The 17,841-nt window shown below is 38.0% G+C and overlaps 1 protein-coding gene across 8 annotated transcripts in view; it reads left to right on the top strand.

Annotated features, from left to right (window-relative positions):
* Window positions 1-17,841, top strand: part of LOC106096378 (serine-rich adhesin for platelets) — a 276,685-nt gene that overhangs the window by 206,769 nt on the left and 52,075 nt on the right. For 7 of the 8 annotated variants that reach the window (XM_013264098.2, XM_013264096.2, XM_013264095.2 and 4 more), the window contains exons 5-6: window positions 11,079-11,994; window positions 17,179-17,352. In XM_013264098.2, the coding sequence (XP_013119552.1) occupies window positions 11,208-11,994; window positions 17,179-17,352 (961 nt within the window). In that variant the 5' untranslated portion in view covers window positions 11,079-11,207. The remainder of the gene's footprint in view (window positions 1-11,078; window positions 11,995-17,178; window positions 17,353-17,841) is intronic. The other variant, XM_013264094.2, reaches the window with a different exon arrangement.

The following is a 17,841-nucleotide window of genomic DNA, read 5'->3' as shown; positions in this document are numbered from 1 at the left end:
TGAAATTCTTATTACCACGATTAGGTTCAGTGCAAGGCTAGCAGGCAGCATGCAGGCTTACAATTTGGCTAGGCATTCTTGTGTGTGCCACAATGGCAGACTTTAGGGGAAAATATTAAAACACTCTCCTAGTGCAATACACTGAGGGTAGATAAAGAGTAAACGAGACTAGCCACCTCGGGTGCCAGCAACCCTCTCCACTCGTAGACCTTAGGTCCATTGTGTTCTCCTTAGAAAACAAAAGAAGAGAAAAACAAGTAAGAGAGCGTTAAGTTCAGGCGGAACTAATCTAAGTTCATTCTTTCAATAATATGTGCTACATTTTAGCAAACTCGGATAACAAATGCGCCCTCTACGGCCTCAAGAAGTCACATCAGTAGATTGGTTTATATGGCAGCTATATCTTATTATAGACCGATTGGACCATACTTGATAAGATTGTTGCAAGTCATAACAGTTGCGCCCTCTAGCTAGCTTTGCTTTTTCGAAAGTTACCGGGTTTTCGCCTAACGGACCGACAGACAGATAGACGGACGGGCGGACGGACAGACGGATAAACAAGGTTATGCTGAGGTAAAATATCATAACCGTCATATATTTTACATCGGTATTACCGTGTTCATCCGTCCGCTCGTCCGTCTCTGTCCGTCTGTTTGTCGAAACCCGCTTACGGGCAAAGTAGACATAAAGATGTAAAAAGGCGGGCAAGCTGACATAAAGATGTACAGGCAGACGGAAGAACAAACAGATTAGGCTAGATTGAGTTTAAATATCATCCTGATTATTTGTTATGACTTAAAACAAAATTTCGAGATGTTGTAATCGGAATGAAGGAGTTTAGAAAGATAGCCGGCTTTCGATAGACAGACTGACAAAAAGACAGAGAGGTAAAAAGGCAAATGAACAGACGGGCGGACAGACAAAGCTAGGTCGACATTAAATGTTATGGCGATCAAGAATTGTAGGCTTTTCGAATTAAATTTCGAGATGGTACACGGAATGACGAAGTTACAAAAAGTTAGTGGGCTATCGACAGATAGGCGGACAAAGAAATGGACAGAATAAGAGACAAACAGACGGACTGACAGACATACAGCTATACGGACGGACATACAACCGTTGATAGACAGACAAATAGTCGGACAGGCAAAACGACGGACAGACAAAAAGACGGACAGTACATGGGCGGATAGGCAAAACAGACAGGCAAGCAGGCAGACAGGCAGGTCTTTCGCATATTAATGGCGTTTTTATTACCCGATTTCCCTGAAATATGGCGCAACGAGTTGAGTAAAAATTCTCGACACTCGTGTTGAATATAGTCCAGATCGATTTATATTTGGATATAGCTGCCTTTTGATTTGATATAGCTGCCGTATGGACCGATTTCTCGATTTTAGGCATAAAAGCCCCATTTATTATCCAATTTGTACCGAGTATGTTCTAGGTTAGGTTAAGTTGAAAAAAGAATGCTAATATTAATCCAGCCCTTGCTACTATGAGCATATGTCTAAGCCAGTAATCGGCTGTTGTGCGCTCTAATTACTAAAAAATAACCTCAAAAATAAAATCTAAATTAGGGGTACCATGCTACTTTCAAAATCCTCAATTGTTTTCCATACCACGCCCCTAACTTGGTTCATCTCCGGTATTGTGTCTCCACCTAAGTACCGGTGTCTGTTAGCCGCGAAAGACGGGCTATGCTCCAACGTATCATCATCTCCCCTTCACGCCCTACACATGCTAGCACTTGCAGCGCCGATTTTGCATAAATGAGCTCATAGTCCAAGGTATCCGGTTATGAGACCAAAACCTATACTGACCTCCTTCTTACTTCCTTTCAGTAATAGCCGTGTCTTCTCACCACTCGGGTCTCCCCATAAGATTTTCGTCGTCTTACCAACCGTTTCGCTGTTCCACAGTGTAACATGTTCGTTTCCACGCCCCAACCTCGGATTGCGTTGCCCTCAATACCCCTTACTCCGCTATGACCCGGCACCCAAATGATGCGGATCATGCCATCCTTAGAGAAGGCGTGGATCTCCTTCCTACACCCTAAGATTGTTCCTGACCTTACCGTCTAGGTTGTTATTGCCCTGATGGCCAATTTACTGTTCGTAAAGATGTTCTATCTGCACTCTACGCCCTCGCGTTAATACCACCTCACGCATTGCGTGATCGCCCGCCAGCAGAACCGTTTTATGGTCAGGCAGTCTTAAATAGATCTTAGTCCCTGGGTTCCCATCTGGGTAGCATAATCTTCCAGATAGCAATACCAGGGTTCCATCAATCCAAGGCTGTGCCGCTGTCAGCAGTGCCTAGCACTCGATCTCAAGTGTCGTCTCAGGTATCCGATCGGAAAGCTCTTATTTTGATATAGCTGCCATAATGCAATTATCATCCAATTTGCTGAAATCTAGCAAAGTGAAATGTGTTAATCCCCTCGATATCCATATCGAACATAATTCAGATCGGTCTCCCCATTTAAGGTCGTAGACCCTAAAATTGGAATTTATTACCCGATTTGGCTGAAATTTAGAGCAGTGAGTTGTATGAGTTGTATTATTTAGAGCAGATCGATATAGCTTCCATGGGTTTACAAATGGTGCATTTTTTTTATCGAATTTTGACCCAATGTGGTTACTATAGATATCGAGGTGATGGTTATCCAAATTTCGCCTCGGCATATTATAATGCATTTTCAATTGTTGCCCAACAATTTTAGTCGTCTCTTCTACGAAATAGTATTAACAATGATTTGTTCAACATCATTTCTCGCTGTGTTTACCGACAATTGTAGGCGTTTAAATTTGGCCTGGACCCTCCCTTTTTGGTGTGCGTTTGTGAGTGTGCAAGAATTTTCCCTTGGGCTTCCTTTTTCGCCTGGTTTAAATAAGAAATAACTGAAAATAGCCGGCTTTTTATCGGGCGTCTATTTATTTATGTTGCAGTTTGTAGTCGTTGCCCAATTTTCTTGCCCACTATTTATTATTATTTTATTTAAGTTTTTGTTGTTTTCTGTTGTATTTTTTTTCTTTAGGTTTTTGTCCTCTTTTGTTTCGGCTACGTTTAGTTGGTTGTCTGGTCTTGATTGGTATTTTACTGGTTGGCAATTTATGTTTGGAATTTGTATCTCAGTTTTTATGCGCGCGGTTCTCTTTGGTTTGCTTTATACCGTCAGATGTGGATTCTAGAGTTGAGCTGGCTTTTAGGTTGGCTTTAGTTGTAGCTGCTTGCTTGCCATGGAGTCTCGTGTCTCATGTTAAAGGAATTTTCATTATATCTCGTTCTATAATTGATAAATGCCTTAAGACATTTAAAATAGCTTCTGGAAGTTTGCAAAATGTTGCTCTTGCTGTTAGTGCTGTAACGGCAGCCAAGTAGTTGCTAGTTCTGAAGGGAAGTTGGCAGAGCACTTTAGAAGGATTTTTTTATGGGCTTTTAATTAATTGAAAATTGAGATTTTTATGTATGCGAAGTACAATTAAAGGCTATAAACTAAAAGCTCATAATTAGAATAATGGGTTACGCATATTTCCGCTGGCACCAGCATCCCATTAAAGGATTTTTATCATTTCAAGCTGCTAGTCGAAATACATCATTGGCCGTAATGCAAATGCTTTTGAGAGGAAAGTGCATAGAAATATATAGTTTTCAATAAGCAATCGTTTTATTAGCTTAGCCTTCATCATACTAATCTACTTATGCCTTTTGTAACATACAAGTATTGTTCCAAGACCTCGTAACCATCTAAAACAAGTAAAAACATGCTAAGTTCGGCCGGGTCGAATCTTATATACCGTCCAACATGGATTGCATTTGTCGAGTTCTTTTCCCGGCATCTTTTCTTAGGCAAAAAAGGATAAAGGAAAAGAAATGCTCTCCTATTAGAGCGATATCAAGATATGATCCGGTTCGGACCACAATTAAATTATATGTTGGAGACCTGTGTAAAATGTCGGCCAATTCGAATAAGAATTGGGACCTCTGGGGGTTCAAGAAGTAAAATAGAGAGATCGATTTATGTGGGAGCTGTATCAGGCTATAGACCGATTCAGACCATAATAAACACGTATGTTGATGGTCATAAGGGGATCTGTCTTACAAAATTTCAGGCTAATCGGATAATAATTGCGACCTCCAGAGGCTCAAAAGTCTAGATCGCAGATGGGTTTTAATGGCATCTATATCAGGTTATAAACCGATTTGAACCTTATTCGCAACAGTTGTTGAAAGTGATAATAAAATACCCCATGCAAAATTTCAGCCAAATCGGATAGGAATTGCGCCCTCTAGAAGCTCAAGAAGTTAAGTCCCCAGGTCGGTTTATATGACAGCTATATCAGGTTATGTACCGATTTGATCCATACTTGGCACAGTTGTAAGATATCACAACAAAATACTTCGTGCAAAATTTCATTCAAATGGGATAAGTATTGCACCCTCTAGTGACTCAAGAAGTCAAGATTCAAGATCGGTTTATATGGCAGCTATATCAGGTTATCGAACGATTTGAACCTAAATTCGCACATTTGTTGGAAGTCATAGAAAACATGTCGTGCAAAATTTAATTCCAATCGGATAAGAATTGCGCCGTCTAGAGGCTCAAGAAGTCAAGACCTAAGATCGGTTTATATGGCAGCTATATCAGGTTATGGACCGATTTTAACCATACTTGGCACAGTTGTTGGATATCATAATAGAACGCGTAGTGCAAAATGTCATTCTAATTGGACAAGAATTGCGCTCTTTAGAGGCTCATGAAGTCAAGACCCAAAATCGGTTTATATGGCACCTATTGGGTTGCCCAAAAAGTAGTTGCGGATTTTTTAAAAAAAAGTAAATGCATTTTTAATAAAACTTAGAATGAACTTTAATCAAATATACTTTTTTTACACTTTTTTTCTAAAGCAAGCTAAAAGTAACAGCTGATAACTGACAGGAGAAAGAATGCAATTACAGAGTCACAAGCTGTGAAAAAATTTGTCAACGCCGACTATATGAAAAATCCGCAATTACTTTTTGGGCAACCCAATATATCAGGTTATCGACCGATTTGAACCATACTTGGCACAGTTGTTGGTTATCATAACAAAACACGTAGTGAAAAATTTCATTCCGATCGGATAAGAATTACGCCCTCTAGAGGTTCAAGAAGTCAATACCCAAGATGGGTTTATAGGGGAGCTATATCAAAACATGGACCGATATGATCCATTTACCATCCCAACCGATCTACACTAATAAGAAGTATTTGTGCAAAATTTCAAGCGGCTAGCTTTACTCCTTCGAAAGTTAGAATGCTTTCGACAGACAGACGGACGGACGGGCAGACGGACGGATATGGCCAGATCGACATAAAATGTCACGACGATCCAGATTATATATACTTTCTCAGATGAATATTTCGAGGTGCTACAAACAGAATGATGAAAATAGTATACCCCCATCCTATAGTGGAGGGTATAAAAACCTATAAAAGTCCGTGCAAATTGTTTTTAGCATTTTACAACAAACTACGAGATGCAAACGCCAAATCATTTATTGCCTATAGAAAAATTGCTTAAGCTAAATGGTTAATTTATACCCTCTTCCATACAACTTACACACGCGATAGTAAGTCTAATAAATTGCCCATGATTCCCATATCGCCAAACATTTTAAAAAGTGCCAATAATTTGTTTATTGACCATTTGGTTGGTCTCACTTGAAACTCTGCTTCATCAAGACCGGACCCCAGACTCACTCACTCACTGTTTAGTTTGGTCTTAGTTAAAACCACAAAATCAAATCAAAATAGTGGGAAAAAAAACTTTTGAGGAAGAAAATTACAAATGGAAAATGGCAAATTTTCACTTTAGTTATCTGGCGTGGAAAATGAAATAAAACAAATTGTAGAAAAACAAAAGTGCCATAGCCATAGCTGATAATTTTTTCGTCCATTTATTTGCTTTTTCTATTGCACCGCAAACTATGAGGAAAGCTTTACAGTTTGTTGTGGTTGAAACAATTTCAAATCGTAGAAACTGTAACGGTCGCCTGTAATTTGTATTTATGCGAATTAACACTGGTGCCTTACATTTTATGCATATTAAAGCCAATAAACATGTTTTTACTGTTTTTTGCAAACAGAGTAGAGTTACTGTAGATACTTTCTTTTTTCAAAGAAAGAAATTGAAGGAGAAAAACCGGAAGAAATTTTTCTTTTTCCATAAGGCAGAAGTAAATTAAAATTTGGGGTCTGCAATAATCACTAGGGGAATTACTTATGTAAAGTAAGAATGAATAAATTATGAACGAAATTTAAGTTCAAGTAATTATGTAGTTTATAGAAAGAAATGATATTCACTTGCAGTTAAAAGTTTTATTTAATTATAGGGAAAAAGTAAATCCCTACTTCTAAGTACATATGTTATTTTACTTTCCATCAAGTGATTGGTTTTGTTTTATATTTCACTTTCATGTTCAACATTCAAAAATCAGAACAATTTTGTAGCTTGCCTTTAAAAATTTGCAAACAATAATGGCCATAAAACCACAAATTGCTTTTTAAGTTTAAGGAAAACCCCAAATATTTTTAAAACATTTTTCCCTCCTCTTACCCATTCTCACAAAATTAGCATACACAATTGCAGATTCAACCACACCACACCCAAACAATATGTCAATCAATCGATTTTAACCCAAAAATAAAAGAAGTTATTAAAAACTCATTAGATTGTCTGTAAGACGAACGAACGAACAAACTTCTGGCAGAAAAATCAATGAAGAACGCACCTTATAGAAAAAAGTGTGTTGGTAACATATACTACGAGGTAGGGTAGCACAAGGAAAAAAGTATCTGTCTTTGGTAGAGTGAGGATAACCAGTAGTTGGAAGTTTACATGGAATGGAAATGTTTCTCAAATTTCATTAGGATAATAGAGCCTTGGCCAAGTAAATCCACTATCAGTCAAATAATCCCACAATATTTAATCATAAAAGAGAACAAGTACAAATTTACTAAGTTCGGCCGCACCGAATCTTAAGAACCACCAGCATAGATTTTGCAAAAATTTTGTTTTACGTACCAAATTGCTGGAAATCAGGCACAAATTGAAGTTTGTAGTGGCCGTATAAGACTAATCGGGAAATCGGTTTTTATGGGAACTATATCAGGTTAAAACCCGATTTTCAGCCAAATCGGATAAAAATTTCGGATCCTGGGGGCTTAAAATATCAAATCGGTAAATCGGTTTATTTTGGGACTATATCAGGTTATCGCCAGTTTTCGACCAGTTTGGAAGTCATAACAAAACGAGCGGTGCAAAATTTTAGACAAATCAGATAACAATTGCGGCTTTATATGGGAGCTATTTCCAAATCTGAACCTATATGACCCATTTACAAACCCCAATGACCTACATCAATTAGAAGTCTCTGTGCAACATTTAAATCGGTCGACCGCTATCGTAATCGTAATTTCGACAGACGGGGGGGATGGAGGGACTTGGCTAGATCGACTTTTAATGTCAAGACGATCCAGAATGTACTCTTTATGTGGTCGCAGTTCAATATTTCATGGTATTACAAACGGAATAAAGAGGTTAGTACACCCCCAATCTATGGTGGTGGGTATAAAAAGCTATATTCCTGAATATATTCCTACTAGATGTAGCCGAAGTGATCTATTGCGCCTTATTGGGAGTTGATTTGAAGGGTAGGCAACGTCGTATCACTTAAACCTCATTTTTAATACTATATTCGTAATCTACTCCCGATTATCTTTTATTTGAGTCCCACATTATTATAATCGTCTAATATGCCCACTTAGGACGAGTTTGGTTTTGGGCGGATCCTCTTGGTAATTATACCCAATTTTTAATACTCAATAATCATATTCGTACTCTACTTTCGAATGCCTTTCATTGGAGTCCCATATTATCCAAATCGGTCCACTTTTGATTTTGGAATGTACTTTTGGTGGGGTTTTGGGATTGGGCGGCCCGCTATGTACTTGGATTAAATTTTTGACATCATATTCCTATTCTTTTCGTATTCGTAATCTACTCCCGATTATCTTTTATTTGAGTCCCACACTATTGTAATCGTCTAATATGCCCACTTAGGGCGAGTTTGGTTTTGGGCAGGTCCTCTTGGTATTTACACCCAATTTTTAATACTCATTAATCATATTTGTACTCTACTCTCGAATGCCTTTCATTGGAGTCCCATATTATCCCAATCGGTCCACTTTTGATTTTGGAATGTACTTTTGGTGCGGTTTTGGACTTGGGCGGCCCGCTATGTACTTGGATTAAATTTTTGACATCATATTCCTATTCTTTTCCCGAATACATTCATTTTGATGTTGGGCAGTTTTGGGCTTGGGACAGCTCTCTAGATATTGGATCCAATTTTTAATATCATAGTCATACTCATACCTTTTCTATATTGTCTCGATCGGTTCACTTTTTATTTTGAGCGATACTTTTGTGTCGACGCCCTAGGTATTTATATGCAATTTTGACACCATATTTGTATTCTACTCCCGAAAACCTTTCATTTGAGTCCCATATTGCCCCGATCGACCGATCTTGATCACCTTGGCTTTTTGCGGTACTTTTGGGTGGTTTTGGACTTGGGACGGTTCTCTAGGTAATTGGACCCAATATTAAATATCATATTCTCAAATCCTCAAAATTGTGCGTGATGGATCAAATGTGGTTAGTAAAGTAAGAGTAAACCTATAACCTACAACACCCACATCGTATATGGAAAATTCTGATCCATAAGATATCAAACACCCTTTCAACCGATCACACAATGAGGCACTAGAAGCATACATTTTAGCCTGATTTCTTTCTATTCCCGTAAAAACAGGCAGAGTTCGATCAGATTTTATCTCATTTGGTTTTACCATATTTAAAGATTGTACCTCTTACCACGACCTAATGTGTCTGACATGTAGTATTGTACATTGAGTTATTGTTATTTGCAGTTAACACCTGCATTTGTAAATTTCAAAAAACAGAAAAAACCAACAACAAACATAAAACGAACATATGTATAAAATTGTTGAGAAATTCTTTGGACTAATTGTACTTGTTTGAGTAGGACTTTGTTTACAGATGTTAAAGATATTAAAACAGGGGTGTATTATTTGTTGAATGCGCATTTTCACATTTGAACCCAAGGTGTTAAGTCGAGAGAATAGTCTATATGGGCGCTATATCAAAGTATGGTCGTATCTAGAGCATATGGCGCATGAGTGTTAAGGATTATTGAACAATTTATTGTTTGAAATTTCGTAAAAATCTAATAAAAACTGTGCACTTTTTATATACTCTTGACGTTTAATCGGGTGAATTATAGGTATATAAGGTGTACGCGAATTATAGGTATATCAGCTTTTAGGGATATCGCCTATGACACCGAACGTCTGGTTCGAATCCCGGCAAACATCAACCAAATGTTCAACGGTGGTTATCCCCTTACTTATGCTGGGTAGATTTGTAAGGTATCTTGCCATGTTAAAACTTCTCTACCAAGTGGTGTCGCTAAGCGGCACTCCGTTCGGACTCGGCATAAAAAAGGAGGCCCCTTTTAATTCAGCTTAAACTTAAATCGGACTGCTCTCATTGATATGAGAGAAGTATTCCCAGTTCCTTAATGGAATGTTCATGGGTAATTTAGTTAGCTGTAAGCGAATATTGTCCAAGCTAGGCCATGGTTCAGATAGGTTTATTTTTACATATAGCTACTAAAAGACAAATATTTTGTTATACACAATTGAACAATTACTTGTACTTATTAGTATTTGGCCAAATTGGAACATATTTCGATATAGGGGCATGGTATGGGGCATAAGGTATGCATTTTTCACCGGATTTTGACGAAATGTGGTTTACATATAAACCCGAGGTGGTTTGTATCCAAAGTTCTGCCCGGCCGAACTTAACAACTTTTAACTTGTTTAAGCTAAGTTCTAACGGGCTACGCAGAACGAAACTGCTTTGTAGAGTAGTTTTACATGGCTGAATTCCTTATAAATGTCGCCAATGTTCTCGCCAGTATTAAAATTCCATAATTGCTACAAGACACAAATTAAACATTTACCATGTCTCTCTTCCAAAAGCCCAATCTATTTTGACCTAAGACGCCCCTGGTCTCAATATTAGCATCATAAATGTAAGTAATAGCCCATAGTTATAGGGTAAACAAACAATCAAACACAACAACTGCCTAACTTACAAACTAAACAATCAATTGAGGTGTTTGTCTAAGGTTTCTTGTCTACTACAAAAGCCAAGTAGTAGAAACAAGTCAACAAATAAACGTACCAACGAACGAATACTTTAAATGTCATGTGGCATTACAATATAATTATCTACCAGAATGTTGTGTCTGCCAATCAATAAATTGCCAGTTAATTGCAACATAATTATTATGCAAATTATCGAATATACATTAGGCCGTATGGGAGTAAATGTTGCAACAATAAGAAAGAAAATATAAGATCAGGAAATATTTAATATGTAAATATTGAAATTTATTACAGAGCGAACAAAACTAGAAGAAGTTTTGCCTAATCAAACTTTCCAGAAACTGAAGATGCCAATATTTATAATTTGACCCATGTCGCCTCTTACTATCCCAAATGTTCTCCATACATTAGAAACATTATTGCAAAGTTTCGATCGGCTAGCCTTATTCGTTCCAACGATAGTTATGTTTTGTAAAAGATAGGAACTTACCGGCTGACAGAGGGATGTCTCCAAATGTCTTTACGTTCAAGAACTTATACTCTTTATAGGCCTTGGGTCAATACTTCGAGGTGTAAGGAATGATGAAATTAAAATACTCCACTCGCCATGGTGGAGGGTTTTAAAAAAGTATGATTTGTATATTATGTCTTCTTACTATACCAATTTATTTCATATTTTCTTTTAAATATTTTCAATGTTTGATTTTTTATATTGTTACACCCTTATATACACAACAATCTGTAGCATTTTAACACATTTTTATGTTCAACAAAATTTTATATTTTCCTTGAAATATTTTCAAACTTTTTTCCCTTCTTCTTTTCTTTGCAGCTTATCATTGCTACTATTGCCATTTAAAGATCTAGTTACCTTAAAACACCATCAGCTAAAGGAGGCAATCCATACACTGTCTTATGTTGTTGAAGTTCGCAACGAACTTTTTCAATACCCATTTCAAGTATGCGCCTATTTAAAACGCGCAAATCCATAGATACTTTTAGTTCTGCCACAGCATCACAACAAAACTCCACTGCCACTGAGACCTATACGCATCATTCACCCGTCGCAACATGTGCTTCAAAGTTTACGAAAACCATAAGTGGCTCCTCAACGATATCCTCGTCTTTGCCGGATCTGCACGATAATTCGCCCGTTATGATTTTAAGCTGCACCAATCTCAGTACAAGCGGTTTGCCGCCCAACAATGCCACATCACCCCCAACCTCGTCGTCTACAGCGCCGCCCACACCTAAGAGCAAAGAAACATTTCACCATCTAACAACGCAACAATGTCCCACCTCAAGTGCTACGGGAAATGCCTATCAGCATATGGCCAATGTTGTCAACCAAAGTGGCAGACAAACACCTTCGGCACTGTCGGTGGTCTCACTGAACGATGCAGTGCTGCAGCAACAACGTCCTGCTAGTGTCCATCTATTTGGTCATAAAGCCAATTCCTTATTGATCAATTATGGTGGCAGTAGTTCCAATATTGATCATACAACCGTTCATAGTAATGGTGGAGTTGGCAACACGGCTGGTCAATATCAAAAGTATGCTCAAGGACCAAATAGTATGAGAGGGCTTTTGGGTCATCTGCAAAAGAATTCCTCTTCATCGAGTAGTTGTATATATGAAAAGGCCAATAACGCCATCAATCACAATCGGCAAAATTGTGCTTCTCCCAGTGTTTCAATTACATCAAATGGCTTGAATACCAAGGAATCCTCCTTTATGGGGGCCAATGGTAAGTTTGAAAAATCTATTTTAATTTTTTATTATTTTTTATATCCAGCACCAAAAAAAAACCTAGTAGTTGTTTACTGCTTCTGCTATCCTTTTATCATGAATGCTATTTAAACCTGCATAGGTACTCCGCTTGATAGAATCATTCATTGGCAGGGCTGATCATCTCGCTCTAGATCATGAAGATCCAATCTGATGTCTGCAAGTGATTGTTCGCTTTGCATAGTTCGCTATGAACTGGCCAATTGCCTTACATATAGTAAAAGCAATTGACCAAGTTTCCTTTTTTCACACTATAGGTGTACACATGAGTCGTGAGTTGTCGTGGCACGGCGTGAATCACGTGGTTCGTGAGTGAGATCCAAATCCAATTACTTGATCGTCCGTGACCGTGATTGAATTAAAATTCTTCGTTCGTGAGCGTGAGTGAGTGAAATCATGCTCACAACGATAATCACGACTCACGCGGCACTTACGACTCAAGCGACACACGAGACGCTCACGACTCCGCCGCCCGACTTTTGCCTTCCTTACTGATTTGATATGGGAACGGGACGAAGCCTTTCCCTTATTCCGAAAGCACTACCGAAAATTAAAAGCGGACAGATGGGAACAATATGGGACTCAAATCAAAGGTATGAATGTGGAGTACAATACGAAACATATATAAAAAAAATTGGGTAGACCTCTGGGGGCCAAAAATCACTTCAAAATCCCCTCAAACGGACACGGACACCTATCGGGACAATGCGTAACTCAAATTAAAGTTATTTGAGAGCAAAATACGAATCTGATATCATTATTTGCCGCATTGTCTTAAATCGGCCACCTCACCCCCCAAAAGCCCATCAAACGAAAACATGGGCCGATAGGAAAGATATGAATCTGATATCCAAATTTGTCACCTCTCCTAAAAGCCCCACAAAAGGAAGAGTATGCTGATCGGGGAAGTATAGGACTTTATTGAAAACTCTATTTGGGAGTAAAGTAAAAATTTGGCTTCCTAAACAAGCGTGGTAGGCCACCAAATTATCATCAAGAGAACATGTCGGCCGATCGAGACAATATGGGGTTCAAATGAAATGTCATTGGAAGAGGAGTACGAATCAGATATCAATTTTAGACAGTAGTTCGGCTGGGCCAGTAGGGACTTAAATGAAAGAGCTTTGAAAGCAAAATGCGAATATTAGGGACCATATGTCTGAGGTCCTCTTAATATCCCCAAACGCTCATGCAGAACGATCGAAACAACATAAGACTTTGGGAGTAATGTAGGCATCTGATGTCCGAAATTGGGAACAACCGCGGATTTACGGGCGCTTGAGGATAATATGGGACTCAAATTAAGGAAATTTGATAGTAAAGAACGGATCATACCTACAAATTTAGAAAAAAGGTAGATCTAGAAAGGATCTGTAGAACTTTGAAACTATTATATTTGAAATACAATATATTTGCACAAGTAAAGTAATGTAGATCCGGTAACATTTAAAGAAGCATTCAATTTCAAAAAGTCACCTTAGGATGGAGTGGAGCACACTGGGCCAGCTAGCATTGAATAAATTAGTTTTCAATATAGAAAATCGATCTAATTTAGAGGCAGTTATATCAAAATTAGATGGATTAAAGCTAGGGGACACAGTAGCCCTGAGGGTCTACATTGAGAACCCGAGGACTAAGATCTGTTTTAGATTGCCTTACCTTAATACGGTCCTGCAGACAAAAATCCGGGCGATCACGGAATGCAGGACGTCGAGTGTGAACATCTTTTCGGACAGTAAAATGGCCATAAGGGCAGTAACAACCGGGACGGTAAGTCACGGACAGTCTTGGAGTGAAAGAAAGAGATTAACGCCTTCTTTGAGGATGGCACAATCCGCATCGTTTGGGTGCCGGGCCATAACGGAGTAAAGGCGAATGAAAGGGCAGACTATTTGGCAGTGAAAGCCAGAGGATTGCCGTCGATAAACATGGTTAACCAAAGCTTTTCAGATCAACGCATTCCGATTTAAGGGCGTGGGCGAAAAACGCTCATGTCACACTGTGGAACAGCGAAGCAGACGGTAGGGCGGCGAAAATCCTATGGGGTGATCCGGATTGTGAGAGAACGAGGCTATTACTGATAGAAAATAAGAAGGAGGTCAGTATAGCTTTTGGTGTCATAACTCAACACATAAGACTACGAGCTCACTTATACGAAATCGGTTCGGCAAGTGATAGCATGTGTAGGGGTATGTGGGGAAGATGATGAGACGTTGGAGTATTTACTATGTCATTGCCCGGCTTTCGCGGCTAACCGGTACTTAGGTGGGGTCCCGATACCAGACATGAACAAACTTAGGGTAGTTTTATGGAAAACAATTAAGGATTTTGTATTGGGTTGCCCAAAAAGTAATTGCGGATTTTTCATATAGTCGGCGTTGAAAAATTTTTTCACAGCCTGTGACTCTGTAATTGCATTCTTTCTTCTGTCAGTTATCAGCTGTTACTTTTAGCTTGCTTTAGAAAAAAAGTGTAAAAAAAGTATATTTGATTAAAGTTCATTCTAAGTTTTATTAAAAGTGCACTTTCTTTTAAAAAATACAATTACTTTTTGGGCAACCCAATAGATAGCACGGAATTCCTAACTTAAAATTTTCTTTTTCGATGTTACATTTTATACCAATGACCATAGGATCGAGGTATACTAATCTTGTTATCCCGTTTGTAACACCTCGAAATATTGATCTAGGACCCATAAAGTATATATATTTTGATCGTCTCACCATTATGAGTCGAACTATCCAGGTCCGTCCTTCCGTCCGTCTGTCGAAATCACGATAGCGGTCGAACGGGTAAAGCTACCCGCATGAAATTTTGCACAGATACTTAATATTGATTTGGGTTGTTGGGAATTGCAAATGGGCCATATCGGTTCATATTTGGATATAGCTCCCATATAAACCGATCTCCCGATTTGACTTCTTGATCCCCTGGAAGCCGCAATTTTTGTCCGATTTGGCTAAAATTTGGCACATAGTGTTCTGTTATAACTTCAACCAACTGTGCTAAGTACGGTCCAAATCGGCCAAGAACATGATATAGCTCCCATATAAACCGATCTACCAATTTTACTTCTTGAGCCCTTGCAAGCCGCGATTTATATCCGATTAAGCTAAAATTTTGCATATAGTATTCTGTTATGACCCTCAACAATTGTGCCAAATACGGTCCAAATCGGTCAATAGCCAGATATAGCTACCATATTTTAGCAGAATTCATGGTGATGGGTTCCCAAGATTCGGCCCGGCCGAACTTAGCACACTTTTACTTGTTAGATTTTATAGCGCACAACAAGCCGATTACTAATTTAGGTGTATGTACATAGTGGCATTAGGCGGATTAATATCCGCACCCTCTTTTCAACCTAACCTAAATTACTTCAAAACATTCCGTTGTAGTTTCTACATCGAAATCTGCTTTGAAAACATGTGAAGCTTATAAACCTTTTTTTAATGAAATTATTTCAGCTTCGTTCATTATGCATGACATTGATTATTTGCCAATTTTGGTTGAACCAAATTGGTTTGCATGTTTGGCATAACCAACCAACCGGCCCATCAAATACCCTCAAAATCATTTTCCCACCAGCATATCCTACCTTCAATCATTGCATAGCCAACAATCCTGTCCGACGTGATTGTGGTTTAAGTAAAACGCACGCAAACAAATGCAAATATGCCAACAAAAATTTATTCAAATTATTGAGACCTTAACAATTACATTTCATTCGCTAAAAAACGTTTCAAACCGGAACAGTCATTTATCAACCACAAACAACAATTTTCGCCGGTACTGTTTTGAAAATTTCCCTCCATTTGATGTAGCCACTGGAGACGCTTGGTGGTGTTGCTCTTCAAGCATAGAAATTGACGCGTTAGCATATTTTCCAAGACAAAATGATTTGTTTGCAATGGCTTCAAATGGAATTCATACAAAAAATGGTCTTTTGAGGAATTTGAGAAATCGACATATATGAAATGATGGCTAAAAGAATTTTCCAAAATTAGTTTTTGATCAAAGACATGACTCTGCCATAAGGCTGTGGAATCGAGGTCAAAACTTAGTTGAAAGGTATTCGAGGTTTGCAGATATTTATAAGTTTGAGGGGATTTTAGACACAAAAAATGGGCAAAGGTGAGTAGGGTTATATCATGGGGTAAGGATTGCTTTACATTGATAAGCTCTAGGTTGGACAAAGAATTTCGCGAAATATTTTTTCTGCTCAAAAGCAAACGCAAGCTTAAAGCCATTTTGTATACTAAATCGGGATTTAAGGCTTTCTGTAGTCGGAGTTTTTTATAAAATTCCACGTAAAGAAATGCTTTAAAATTTTTTGCAGACAAATTTAAATCCAGACGTTTCAAAAGTTTAGAATGGAAAATTAAACCATATGCCTTTTCAATACACCTGCTAGCAGTTTTTTGTATAACATTACAACTTAAAGAGCTCAAAGCGTCATCCATGTGTTTAAGTTGTAGGCTATTTTTATTTACTATCAACATTTTAAAAGACTCAGCACATTTGTTCATCATTGTAAATTCCATATCCCTTAACAATTCTTGAAATTTTTTCTGTTCCATTAAAACATCCTCCTCCAAGAGCTTCAACCCCTTCACCATCTCCAGCACTTGGGGCCACTCAAGCTTTTCATACCATTTATATTTCAAATCATTGATTTTTTGCCATGACCAAATTTTCACCATGCTTGCATTTCTGCCTTCTTCCCCGCTTGTCTCCCACTCCAACAGTTGATGGCTTATTGCATAAATCTCATTGATATTCGTTATATTTCTCAAAATCAGTTCAGCCTCATGAAATTGTTGCCGTTGCACTTTGGCCATAAAATTTTCCACCTGATTTTCGATAAATGCCGATTTTTGGCCAATTATTGTTGGCATAGTACAACAAAAAATTAAAATAATTCTCTTAAGCATTATTCAGTCGATTTTTCTACAAATGCAACCAGCACGTTCACTGATGATGAGATTTTAAATTGAACTGATAATGGCAAACCATAGGGAGATGCCCATAACAGCTAGCTCTCCAACATGTTATAAGCAATCGCATGGCATAAAGCAGTGATAATAATGGCAGAGGCATTTTTATTCATACCTCCATATCAATTTGTTTGATTTTATTTCAGTTCAATTACCCGATTATAAATTGGTTACGGCAGTGCCGGTGGTTGTATTGGACGATGAGCAGAAATCTACAGTAACTACTCAATCGTCTTCAGGATCCAATACCAACAATTCCTCCACTGTGGTGGGTAGTGGTGCAAGCTTGAGTCAAACGGCCACTTCAAGTGCTAGAAATGGTAAGTTGCAAACCCCTTTTGCCAAAAGGAAATCCTTTGAAAAACTCCCTAACTCCATTAAAATGATTTGGCTCAATATTGAAAGGGATGAAAATGCGCAATAACGCAGGAATTAAAAAAATCAAACAAAAATGTCTTAAAACATTATTCTTATTGAATATTAAACCCCTGCCGAAATTAATTTAAATTTACTCCCATCAAGAAGAGTAAACTCCTGTTTAAAGAAATTTAAATTTAATTTTTTATATTCCCATCAAGAAAGAGTACTAAAAATTCAAAATGTTTTTCTTGACCGAAGAAGGAAATTATTTTGAGCGAAAGGACAAAGGCTTCAAAATAAGGATCTTATCTTTAAATTTAAGTAGCTTTGTTGAAATGACATAGGTTAATTTAAGGTTGAAAGAAGATGATACCAGACATTAAATGTCTAGGTATCTGCCAAAGCCTCCATAATTGCTCTATCGTAATTCGTTCTACCAAAATGTGGGT

Source organism: Stomoxys calcitrans, chromosome 5 (assembly GCF_963082655.1).
Source record: "Stomoxys calcitrans chromosome 5, idStoCalc2.1, whole genome shotgun sequence".
Taxonomy (NCBI): Eukaryota; Metazoa; Arthropoda; class Insecta; order Diptera; family Muscidae; genus Stomoxys; species Stomoxys calcitrans.
Note: the sequence above shows the minus strand (reverse complement) of the source record. Positions and strands in the feature narration are given on the sequence as shown.